The following is a 13,593-nucleotide window of genomic DNA, read 5'->3' as shown; positions in this document are numbered from 1 at the left end:
CACACAAACATGCATTCAACATTCAAAGATAATCTTTCGCATAAAAAATTATTCATTTGGTCTTTAATGGGTGGGTTTATAATTCTGTTTCAGTCAGGAGTCTGAAGATATTTACAGTATTATTGAACACATAAAAAATTATTTGTGTACGCATGCATGTGAAATGAGTGTCTTCAGAGCCCCAAAGTTTAGAAAGCTCACTTTTCTTCGTCTCTCTCACTCAAGGGGCTATATATTAGCATTTCAAGCACCTACACTGAAATTCACAAGTGGAAGGCAGTTTTCAGAATAACTCCAATGTACTACCTTCTAAAAAACTATGTTAGATCCTGTAAGCACTTGTATACTTCTTTTATCTTCAGTCATGTGAGTGCTCTTACTAAATTGGATGAGACTACTCATGCTCAGAATTAACCATTTTGACAAGTGCATGCATGATTGAAGGAAAAAAATCCACTACTAAAACCCAGTCATGACTCACAGATTCTTACTGTTTGATGGATATCCCATTCCACAAAAAAGCCATGTTGCCCAATTCTGGCAATTACTTAAAAAAACTGAATAGCACAGCCACAAGTAACCTTTTGAATAAGCATATTCAAGTTACAGAATATTCTTTTACCTGCAAGGAAATGTCTATGGCCTTCTAGTAGCCCAAACACTGCCCTAACAGATTTTGCCTTGGTAAAATATTCTGACATCTGTTGTAATTTTGGCTTTTGATATTTAAGCTATACAGGGCAGATTTTTTTAGATTTGCAAAGAAATAAATTATGGAAGTTGCCACAAAATGAAAACATATCAGTCATGACATGTATTTGAGAAAATCCTGGCAGCCATATAAGACAAATATGCAAAATTTGTTCTTTGAAACCAGGGACAATACACCACCGACTGGAGGAACTAAAGCTTAGGATTACCTTAAGCATCCATTAGGGTGTCATTAACAGCATGAATCAAATCATGTTCATGCAACTAAGAAGCAGGTGAGGTGAGCAGAAAATTAAGAAATAAGAGTGCTTTTTAGATGCATACCCCACCAAAAAGACATGGAAAACATCCTGGGTGGTATTGCTAGGGTTACAGCAAAGGGTATGCAAATTCACACTGTTAATGTGTTGGGTTATGTTACTGTGATGCAACCAGGGAAAATGGTCCTCATCAGGGTTTTTCTAAGGTATAATTTTCTGAAAATATAAGATGGAAGTGTGTGTTCCTCCTTTTGTCATGTCCATTCCCCTTCCATCAGTAGTGCAGGATCACACAGCTGAAGGATGAAGAGCACAGTGGAGGCCCAGCCAGCCCTGCATCTGCACATGGAGAAGGTGGAAAGCAAACCAGAGCAGGAGAGGACCTCCAATTGGGCTGGCCTATTCTGTGTGTTCCTACAGAGTATATGTGTACAGGGTGGTTTATTTGGCAGGTGCTGCATTATACGTTCCTTCATAGAAAGATCCTGCTTGGATTACTAGGCACTCCCTTAAAGCATAGGACATCCAACCCAAGGTTCTCCTGAGCTGGGCCTGCAGATGCTGTGCTGTTTACATGATGCACCATGCTTGTGCCTGTGTGGTTCCTGATATCCCGCTGTGAGCCATGGTAACTCACTGGCAGCAGCAAAGGATAAAAAGAGGTGCCCTAGTACCTGGTCATGCTGTGTTACACATCCTGAAACACGTGGCTTACTCCCTCTCCATCACCAGACGTGACTGGGAACAGTGTATGTGTCCATACCTGGCATACATTTTTCCATACCTGGCTATCCATCCTGCTCAGAGCAAAAGAGGGGGCCCACAGAAATGTACTAACTCACTTCTCAAGTGAATTTGCAAAGTGGGAGTTTAAAAGAGCCCTGCCCTTCCAGAACTGCAGTCCCACAGAAATGTTCATGCCTTGAACGTGAAATCTGTGTGCATCTGTTACAAATACCCACTCCCAAAGGTCTGCAGTGGCACATCCTGTTCCACAGCTGTCAGTTCCAAGGAACATGGGTGGCAAGGGGCTATCACACCTGCCCACTTCTTACAGCAATGGTACATGTATGCAGATGTACATTATATATTATACATTTCCAAAGTCCAGTTGAAAATACAGGAATTAAAAAAAAAATTAAAAAATCAGTTCCTCGTCAGTTAAGGCCAAAGTCAATCTTTATAAGGAAGGAATTATGTTTACTGGGCAACAAGAGAGAAACCACTGCGATTTGTTTTGCCGTAACAAATCCCAGTTCCAGAAGAAATGAAATCTAATTGATAAACAAAAAATTTCACTTTTAATCAACAGTGGTTCTCTACAAGTACATTTGGTTTATTGAGCAATGCTTAACCATAACCATGGACAAAATAGTATACTAAAGGTTTAAAATTGGAAAAATACATGTAGTTTTGCAGATTGTTTCCTATACCATTTTGGTATCTATGAAACTAGAAGTACTAAGGCCAAACATAGGTTAAGAAATAGAATTCACAGTCCTCCATCTGTATCTCATAATTGTACAGGAAAAAAAATCCCTCATTTTTCCAAGTCATCTCACAAATTGACATTCTAAAGTTTCACAGAGTATTTCTGCAGCCACGGGGATCCATGAAGTACACAGGTCATAAATAGGTTAGACGAGATCTCCTTGCTAAAACCCATTACAGAAAGATCACTGGTGGTGTTCAGCAGGTTTCTGTTGAGACTGTGACAAATTTCAGTGATCCTCCATCTGAACGTTGTGACTGTCAAGACTTTTATTCACAGATTTCTGCTCAGGTCTCAGGTGTTTGAAACAGTACTGTACAATCTTGGAGCCCTCAAGACATTAATTAAAAATTCCTTCTGTACTTTAATTAAAAGTTAGCTGTCTTCATGAAGTGCCATGCAAATACAAATAACCCTAACTTTCCATGTCTAGGTGTTTATAGAACAAGTATCTTGAAAGTCCCTTCCCTTGTTAGGATTTTGCACAATAATGTCAGTATTCATACTACACTTCTGATGCCAAGTGTGTTTGCTCCCACTCTCTTTCCCTCTCCTTTAACAAGGGAGTTCCTCAGCGCTGCACAAAGAGCTTGTACTTTGGCAACATGAAGGCACAACACAAAAAAATGCTACAGAAAACAACCCAACAAGCCCTCATATGTAAACAATGTGGCCAAATTCCAGAACTTTAGAGCTTTTCTCAGGCACTGGCAGTACCTGCAGAGTTGGCCAAGGTAAGCAAAGTTCAACCTCCCACCACTAGCAGACCTGTGGAAAAGAGGTTGCTCCTTTCCTCGCCCACCCATTTCAACTGCCACCAACAGACAACTCAACCAGCCAAGAGGACAATCCATGTAACTTCTTAGGGTGACTCCTTGAGGCGAAAACCTCACCCTGTCTTTAATAAATCACACATGAAAGCCTCACCTACGTGCCAATTTTCAATAGTTTAATGTGTCTCATGAATGTATAATGAAAAATTACTATGGATTTGCGATATGCTTATGTCTTGCATGTGCAAAGGAATGAACACAGTATGTAATAAGTAGAAAGGAATTTAAGTTGGAAGTATATGCAAAATAATTAAAGTGCACGGAATATGGCAATCACCTCAACATCAACACTCAGTATCGACACTCAAATTTCATTTGCACGTAGATACACACACCATTTCCAAACGAAAGAAATTCACCTGTAATTCCTGTAAGAAATGTCCTAAACAAAGTCTGCTTGCCATTTTCCTAGGATAGGAATCCCCTCAAGAAATTACTCAGTACTACATGGAAGAACTAGCAGGCAATTAAGATGTACTGTTTATACAAATTCACTTGAGAAAATAACATGAAGCCTCCTGAGTTCCTCTTCTAATCCAGGACCAAAAGTACACTGCACTTGTTCTACCATCAATGTATGTAAGCTACTTAAACATCCCACTTGTTGTTGAGCCAGTTTGCACAGTCCTGATTTGGTTTAGACCACAACTATGCAATGTTTCCAGAAAATACAGTAAAGTATATATGCTGATAGCCAACACATTTATGCTGAGTATTTAGTACTGCAGACAGTTTTATTAGAAACTAGTGTTATTTTCCCTGAGTCAAGAATCATATTCTTTAAAAATAGCAGGTAAATATAATTTTTGGAAGCCAGCTACCACTGCAGAACAACATGAGCTTCTTAAACGTTTGTCACTGACACAAAGCAATTGTTGTGAATGAAATACATTACTCTTACTAAAACATTTTCCCTTGGTCTTCACTGTAGGTACATTAGACTTCTAAACAGACAATAGGATGTCCTACTGTTTCCTACATACAGTTAGATCAACATAGGATCAAGGCTGTGGCTCTACCGCTTTGAGAAAAAAATTCACAGGGACACACTTCTCAGCAGTGACAAATAAAATGTGATTTTCCTCGATTAATTATACTGACATTATAGCAATGAAAGTTCTTTACTTTCCAGAAGAATTTTATTAAGAAGTAATTTTTTCATAACATAATAGATTTTTTAAAGTTTGCTTTTCACTTCTGGATCAGTATACAAATAGATAAGACAAATGACCCCAAGGAAAAATGTTTTCCACATAAAACCTAGATCTTGGCTATGCACATTAACTTTCACATATAGCAAGAACAACATGATTAAAATAAAGATTCTCTTAAGCTTCAGGATTGCATTGAAATTCAAACCTATCTATTTTGTGCTTCAGGTTATCACACAGAATAAAATGTCAAACCAATGCTACATAGAGACATCACAGTGCTAGACAAAGGACACAGGGCAAGCAGACAAAAAGATGCTAAGATGACTTACAGATCAATGCTTCATCTTAGATGTAACTCGGTGAAACTGAATTGTGGGACTATTCCCAGTCTTCCCAGGGAACAGTAAGTGTGAATCTGAAGACTGAAAAAGTCTGAAAATGCTAAACCAGCCACTTCAAGATTGTTGCAATTGATTAAAATGCAGACTACCTCTGAAAAGTGGTGATCCTACCCAGCTGAAAACCTACTTACTCAAGTAATTTTGTAGTCAGATCAGTTCCCTGATCCAATTCATTCCAGACCTGCACGAGTGCTCACACAAAGACTAAACAATTGGTTTGCTTAAAGACATGGAAGTTTAAAGTACTCATAAAATTCAGCCTAAGATTTAGGGCAAACAAAACAAAACTCTGTTGTTCAAACTGTAACTTCTGAAAGAAGGCATGCAACTAAGCTTTTACAAAAACTTGCATCATTTGAACTTCCAACAGGAAAACTTATTTCAGCACAGTGACAGCAGTGCATGAGAACAAGCTGGCCAAGAATAAAATGAGACTGGAAGTTAAAAGGTTTCTGACTGTCAAAGGACTGATGTCCTAAGGCAACTTTCCAAGAGAAAGAGCTAAGTTGAAAAACCAAATCAAAAGTTGTAGCTAGTTTCATTCAGTAAGTTTTATGAAATTTTATCTAATATTATGCAGGCATGTCAATGACCCAAAGGACTATTGCCTCGTTTGGAAGCTATGGAAGTTCTTAATGAATTTCAGACAATAATGTTTTCTCTAACAACAGCCACTGTTTCAGCCTCTTGGCTAGAACAGCTAGCTTGTTTTTGACCATTGCACACATGCTAAGGAAGGAAACAGGGGAGGGATGACAAAGGACTGATGAAAATCCATCAGTTTTGCACCAAAGTGTTCAAGGGCATGTATAGCAATGGGGCTCTGCTGCCTGTGGAGAACTGCCACAAATCCCCAATAGCAAATCAGCACTTGATTAGCTGTAACAAAGATTTCAAAAATCACATGTGTGAAGTGAATCATAGAATCATCAAGGTTGGAAGAGACCTTTGAAAAATCCTGTCCAACTGTCCACCTAGTAACCCCTAAACCACTAAAATATAACACCCAGCACCAGATCCAGTCACCTCCACTACCTACAGGGATAATGACTCCACCACCTCTCTGGGCAACCTATTCCTATGCCTAACCACCCTAACGGTGAAACATTTTTTTCCCTAATATCTAATCTGATTTTCCCATCTTAAGGCCATTTCCTCTTGTCCTCTCACGGCTGTCACAGTAGAAGAGAATGGCCCCCACCTGACTGCAACCTCTTCTCAGAAAGCAGTGTGGTATGAGTAACAAGAATGACACAGCTGTGTCTCACGAGGGAATTTCTGCACCAAACCTGCCATTTTCAAAGACAGATCAGAATTCACATATTGTGAGCAAATTGCTGTCATAAAATTGAAAAGCACCAAGAGAGGGAATCTTTCTACTCAGTCTGAAGCTTTTCCTGGTAATTAAGACTTGCTGTCTTGGCAGATTCTTCAGTGTCTATAAAACTTCTCAACCCTGAAATTCTCCCTTTCTCTGACAGGAACAACTGATGTAAGCTCTGCTAACAAGTGCTTTTACTGGAATAGCCAGCGTAAGTTGGAACTGCTGAACATCAACATGATTTATGGTAGTTGTGAACGTATTTTATTTTGCATTTATTAGCTTCAATGCTCCAAAAATTTGGTAAGAGCTTCCGGAATTGTTGAGGATAAGTATTGTTGAGGATATAAACTATCAGCTGTTAAAGAGCTCCAGGTTCCCATAATTTCTTCTACCAAAAATACTTTATAAAACCAAAGGTGAAAAGCACGCCTTTGTACTTCTCTTACCCATCAATGCTATTTCACAAAAGACTGTCCTCATCTGAGACAGCCTCAAACAGTCATTATATTTATGGACTAGATCATCATACCTGTCAAGCTCAAATTCTTGGCATTTTCTGTGTTGCATTAAAATTCTTTTTTGATTCTAACAAATTCTCACATGAAAGACTGGCTGGTATAATTTGATAAAAGTAATTTCACGATTATAAACTGCGCCTGATTATAAGCCGCACTTCTGTGTTTGGATCAAAATTTTAGTCAAAATGGTGTGGCTTATAATCGTGAAATTACTGTAATTAATTAGAAAGTTCTGATACACCAGAGTAGGAAATTACCAACAAAGATCGTGTTGTTTGGATTTCTTGGTTGGAATTATTTTCAGAAATTACAAGATTTAGCCTATTTTAACATTGGTTCTCTTCTGTCAATAATATCTTATGAAAATTATTTTTAACTCAAGTTTGTAAAAGTAGTGTGAACTTAAAAGTCACAAGCCAAAATGACAAAACAAAGTTGTCATACCAAAAATGTGTTCTGTTTTAATAAACCACTTCACCTTTCCCCTTCACTGATAACTGAGTGAAAGTACTCTTTATGCAAACTACTTATTAAATGCTTGAGACCTCAAACACTTTCAGAGTGGGGAAATGCTGTTCCAAAAGCTTCCCACGTAACCCACTCCTCACAGCACAACTGGCCTGCATGGCACATGCACTAAAGAGCATTGCCCGTGTCTGCACACCAAATGCAGGGAAGCAGAGCTGACAGCCTGCTTGGGGCACTGCACTTCAGGAGGACAGAGGCAGTGTCCTGACTCATCACATCATAGCAGCACTCATGGAATATATTGCCTCGGGTTCTGCTCTGATCAATAGGCTGCCTCTCTCCACATCTTCTTCCATAAAGGGTCTGTGTTTAAGGAAGAGTTTAACACCACATAATATGTACATGAATAACACTGAATAAGTCATTAACTTGCCATGTCTTGGCAAATTTAATGCCCAGTAGCTCATAGGTTGAAACACATTTGGTGTTCCAGGTAACACAAGCTTACCTTCTCACTACAAGCTTCAGTGTCTTGTGTGAACCTTTCACCAGACAGATTGCTTCTTGTCGGAAGCCAGACAGGCCCACATCATTGATGCCAACAATCTCATCCCCAGCCAATAACTTGTCCACAGCTGCAGCTTTGCTCCCATCTTCTATCTGGAGGGGGAAAAAAAAAATAAAGGCATGTAACAAATGGTAGAATTACACAGGTTGCATAGTGCCTCCTTTAAAATAAGCTAATGAGCTTTCAATACTGGTTTCAACAAAAATTAATACAATAATTAAGTGTTTAACATAATTAAGAAGGTATATTAAAAATCACTATAAAGAAATAGGTAATTATACAGACACAATTAAAATAGGAAAGAAATAAAAGAGAGGAAATCTCCTGAGAAAGCCTGAGGGAAATTTGGGAATATAAGGAAGAACTTCTCTGCTGTGCATATACTAGAACAGGTTGCCCAGAGAGGTTATGGAGTCTCCCTTCACTGGAGATATTCAAGAACTGTCTGCATGCAAATCTGTGCTCTGGGATGACCCTGCTTGAGCAGGAGGTTGGATCAGATGATCCAGTGTGGTCCCTCTTCCAATTTGTTCTATTCTGTGATTCTCTGAAAAGCATCTGTCATCTTGACCTCTTTTCAATACTGAATGTAATCATACTTGCAAATAGAGCTTTGGGCAGGCATCTGAAAATCTGGTTCTCTAGAGAAGGTAGCCAATAATATTAACCATTTTGTCAATAACATTAACACACACCCAACTCCAAAGAGCTGGCATGCAATGAAAGCCCAAAATACTGTTTAACAGGCTGGTCTAGAAAACTAAGGTATTTTCATCAGGAACACAACATTTAGGAAAATACCGAAAATTTACCATCCATACAGCTAATTAACAGCTCTGGCTTAAAAACATAGTGATACTAAGGGAAATTCACTGGAAGATTATTTTGCTGCCACAGGCATCTCTTGAATGCATTAAATTTTTATATAACTGCTCATAACATGTGGCAAAAACACAAGATAAATTACAGATTCAGGCTTTTGCAATTCCCACCCCAACTAAGTTTAAAAACTCCACATTAAAAGTTGCCCATTTTCAAAATTTAAAACAAATTTTGAAAGCTTGATCAGACAGCTTAACAAGTACCAACAGTTTGAACTGATTTCAAACGATGATTATAAGGATGTTATGAGGTTATGCAAGGAGAAAATTAGAAGGTCTGAAGTCCAGCTAGAACTTAATCTGGCTACTGCTGCAAAAGACAATAAAAATATTTTCATAAATACATAAGCAAGCACTGGAGGGCTAAGGAAAATCTTTATCTTCACTATATGTTTAGGGTCCATCCTTCTAAAAGACAGAGCACTTAGGTGCACGGTTTAGTGGCAGACTGGGCAGAACTAGGTTAACAGCTGGATCCCATGATCCTAAAGCTATTTTCCAAACTAAACAAGTCTATGATTCTAAGTATGGCTGTAGGTATTGAACACTTTGCAATTCAATCCCTTGGCTTTCTAGTTTCTTCCTATCTCCTTTGCTGTCAACACAGCCACTGGCTTCTGAGTTGTTTGGCTTCACAATCTATTTAATTTTATTGCTCCCTCACTTGCTCATAATCCATATCTCACATCTTCCTATACATTTGACATTTTATCTTCAAAGACTTTCATTTATGTCTTCATTACATTTTACATTGACTACAGTATTTCTGAGTCCCACATTATTAAACGCCAGCAAATTTACAAAGAGCAATTCCTTGTAATCATCCCAAATGGAGACAGCTTCATAAAGAACTGCCATCTTCTGAGGCACCAAAGTCAATCAGCAATGAGATAAATCCAGAGGAAAGTAAGTTCATGAATTCTGAAGCTCACAGTACAGGTTTTAGAAAGAGTCCAGCAACAAAAATATAAATTAAATAACCTAATAAAAAAAGCAATATCTCTTGATGAAAGTACTTTAGGATGATCTCATAGAGCACTCAATCTCATTGCAGGCACATAAAAGCTCTCTTTATGTAAGTTCATGATGGATGTTCTTAGAAATCTTTAGGCCTGTAAACCTGAGCCAAAAAGAATACTATGAAAATGCTTAGTCTTATTTCCCATTCTAAAACACTCATTATTAATAGTCATCAAGAAACTTTATTTACAGAACTTCTTATCTTAAAAAATACCCCAGATAATTAAAGACAGAGCAAGTTTCTACATCCTCATACATCTAGTTTTCAAGTTATGAGCTGTCCTCTGACCTGCTCACATATCCTCTGAGTATCAAGAATTTACCACAATACCAAATCATCAAATCCACATTTAGGTTGGAAACAAGGGAGTAGCAGTGGAAATTGGTTAGATATAAGTAAAGATTACAGTTCAGAGATGTCACGTGGAGAGCATCTGCTGTACAAGGGACACTGAAATCAGACTGAGCAGGACAAGAGAACAGGCAGCCTGGAACACATATCTGAAGACAGGTAAGTTAGAAAAGTGGCACAAAAAACATCAAGCAAAGTCAGAGTTAAATCAAATTGCTGGAGGAAGGTCAAGGTGGGGGGTGGGTGTTGGGACAGGACACACAAGGCAGAGGCAGAGAGGGAAACTATCTTGGAGGACACTCTAAATTCCAAATGTAGATGTCAAACCATTTGCAGCCCTTACGCCCCAAGCAAGGCACCCAAACATAATGACAAGGCTGAGACACCCCTGGGCCCCCACACTTCAACAGAATATTTTTTTGTGTAAAAAACCCAAAAAAAACGAGGGGGCAGTGCAAAAATCTGTCTCCTAGGGTTTGAAGGAATGCTCATTGTTCTCAGTAAGCATGTTTGTTTTTTCTTCAGGCTGGCAATGCTCTGACAGCAGGGAGTATTCAGTTACCCCCTCTGAGTTTTAATTTCATCAGGGAAACTACACATTCCACACAAAGCAAGCTTTCCAAAGAGACTCTGGCTGTCCAAAACAACATGAATCAAAAGAATCTCAAAAAGTATTTAAAAAAATTGAAACCTAAACAGAAAGCTGAAGCCATCCTCATGAAAACTTCAAATGGCTTTAAGATCTTGTCTTCAGATCACCTACAGGTACTGAGAAAAAAACTACACATCCATTCACAGTAGAAGTCTTTTCAAGTAGAATAAATTTAAACATAAACCTTTCATACTCATATCCCCACAGATATGATTCTACTTGACAATACACTTTTAAGTGGAAATGGGAAAGTTAGGAAAAGTCCTTCCTTTAGTCATAACAACTAAAAATATTAGGCTTTGCACACATATAGAGAAACACAGTCAAAAATATCCATGAAGAAAGGGCCTCTTCAAATGTTGTGCTTATATTAACCTGCCTTCTTTGCGCAAAACTGAGCAATGCACTCCAGCTTCTACTTCAGGTTTTCTTCTGTTATATTAGTTGTAACACTTACTGTCTTTATTTATTCACCCATTGAGTAACTTCCCATCTCATCAGGCCTTAACTAGAAGTGTAAATACCAACCAAAATACATAAACATTTTAGAACTAGCAAATACACTCAAAAATATCATAATTTGTCACGTCTCAATCACAAATGTATTTCACTCACCATCTTCAGACTCAGCTGTGCTATGCTATGCTGTGTTCAGGATTTAAGCCCAACTTTTAAGACTCAAGCCTGTATTACTTGTCTACCTAGCACCAATTTCATTCAGGATTTCAGGTGTCCAGAAGAACTAGGCCAATAGCTGAAAATGAAGCCTTGAAAATGCAGAGGGAGGTTTTAAGATGAAGCCTTTCAAGAACAGTCAGGAAGAAGAGATCTGCCTCAGTCACTGTCAGCTGGCAGATACAACTGGATGTACAGTAATTTCACAAATACAAGCCGCACTGAGTATAAGCCGCATCGCCGGGTGTTGGCAAACATTTTGTTCTTTGTCCATAAATAAGCCACACCTGAGTATAAGCCGCTCTGTCGTTCGCACCGAGGACCCGTGTGCAACAGAGTTGCCAAATAGTAACAGAATCGTGGCATGGCAGGGTTTACTGTCTCGGCTCGGCCGTGCGGACTCGGGGCTGCCGACAGGGCTGGGTGGCCCAGCTTGGCGCTGCCGCTCGGTGGGGTCGCTCAGGGCCGGCCGCTGCTGCCGCTGGGCTCGCTTGCCCCGGTCCGGTGCTGCCCTGTGGTGGTGGGGGGGCACAGAGCCCGCTGGCACCCGCGGCAGCGGTGGGAGGTGGGGATGGAGCCACCCTGCTCCTGCGGCGGCAGCACGCAGGGATGGGAGCCCCCCGAGCCGCGGGGCCAGCAGCACGGAGCCCCCTGCCTCCCCCTGAGCCGCGGGGCCAGCAGGAGAGAGCTGTCCCTGCTTCCCCCCGCGCCGCGGGGCCAGCAGGAGGGAGTTGCCCTACCTTCCCCACCCCCTGTGCTGCCTGCACGGAGCAGCTCCACCCGCCGCACAACAGAGTAACCAATTTGTAACAACTGCGTAAATGTCGGGTTTTACTGACAGGTGCTCGACTTTGCAGTTTGCACTGACTCGGTTTGCACTCCCGGGGTTGAAAATGTCAGAAAATTATTCACATATTGGTCGCTCCTGAGTATAAGCCGCATTTCCGTTGTGGGAGCAAAATTTTGGTCAAAACGGTGCGGCTTGTATTCGTGAAATTACTGTAACCTAGTGGGAACTGAACTCCCATAAGCACACACTTGTGAGTATTTTTATAGCAATAGCACAAAACAAAAGAAAATAGAAGAAAATCAACACCTCATTTTCTTATAAATAACAGGCATAAGCCTTCAACAAACATATAGTTACACAGCTTATCTTGAATGGGCAAGGGTTCTAGAAACGCCGTCAAACCATGCTTTTGTTATGTACTAAAAATCATACCCTCATACTATGCTAAATTAAAAAGTGTAAACATGTTGACTTCCTATCCTTAGCAGTGATGTTGGTTTGCTACCAAAGAAAGTGTTTTCAAAAGGAGATGAAAAGGATGTTTGTTGACCAAAGGCATCTGCTTAGATAGTCTCCATCTCTCACCCTGCTGTCCCTGATGACCTCCCCATAGCCAAGAGCAAAAGCAAACTTTGGGATCTGTGCATCAGGGAGGATTTTAAGTGCAACTTTGCCATCTAACAGTATCTACATTAATTGTCACATCATCCCAAATTTATTTTTGCTTGTATCACATCCACAAAACATGAAGAAACACTGATTCAAAATGTAAACATGTGCATTAAAAAAATTATTGAAAAAACAGCACACACGTAAATCTAGTATGTGAAATTCTTATTATAAAAAGACGATAGAGCCTTGAAACATGGAGAAGAGGTCTAACAGCTAGATACACAAACATTCAAAGGATGCTTACAAGTCTGTATTCCCCCTGTTGGTAATAAAAAGAAAGGGGAAAATAACAGCCTATCCTTCCAGCTTCGAATTGCTGCAGTGTTGATGGGGAGCACCAATTCTAGCACGTGACCTCTTCACTTCTGTGTTTATCAGGTCTGATGCTTTACTTAAAATACCCACATTCCTATATAGGCACCTGTATAAACAAGCAGGAGACAGGTTGGGGAAATGCTGTGTCATATGAGAGATCTAGATTTGTTTACAAAGCCAACAGTTTCTTGTCCGTGCTCTCTTTGGAGAGGGTGGGAGACGGGATGGAAACTCAAACCCACAGACAAACACAGGAAAAAACAGCACCACTTATCAGCTTTCTGCTATCAGCTGTGATAAACTATTTTATCATAATTCATTTCTTGCACAGCCAAGAAATGTTTCCGCAGTTGTTTGTATTATGAGTATCTAATACAGCTTTTCCACAAACCTAACAAACTTTTAGATGATCTTCAGAACAAATAAAATGTGGAAAGTGTCAATTATTTTGATTTGCAAAGAGTTAAACAGAGAAAAACCTCTAAAGTTCAAGCCTGGCATTTAACT

General features: G+C 39.7%; 1 protein-coding gene across 1 annotated transcript in view; it reads right to left on the bottom strand.

The window, feature by feature from the left end:
• Nucleotides 1-13,593, bottom strand: part of SHROOM2 (shroom family member 2) — a 122,485-nt gene that overhangs the window by 65,449 nt on the left and 43,443 nt on the right. The window contains 1 exon segment of the mRNA XM_033051301.2: nt 7,670-7,821. Within this exon segment, the coding sequence (XP_032907192.1) occupies nt 7,670-7,821 (152 nt within the window).

This window comes from Catharus ustulatus, chromosome 2, assembly GCF_009819885.2.
Source record: "Catharus ustulatus isolate bCatUst1 chromosome 2, bCatUst1.pri.v2, whole genome shotgun sequence".
Classification (NCBI taxonomy): Eukaryota; Metazoa; Chordata; class Aves; order Passeriformes; family Turdidae; genus Catharus; species Catharus ustulatus.
This window is presented reverse-complemented; position numbering and strand designations above follow the sequence as displayed.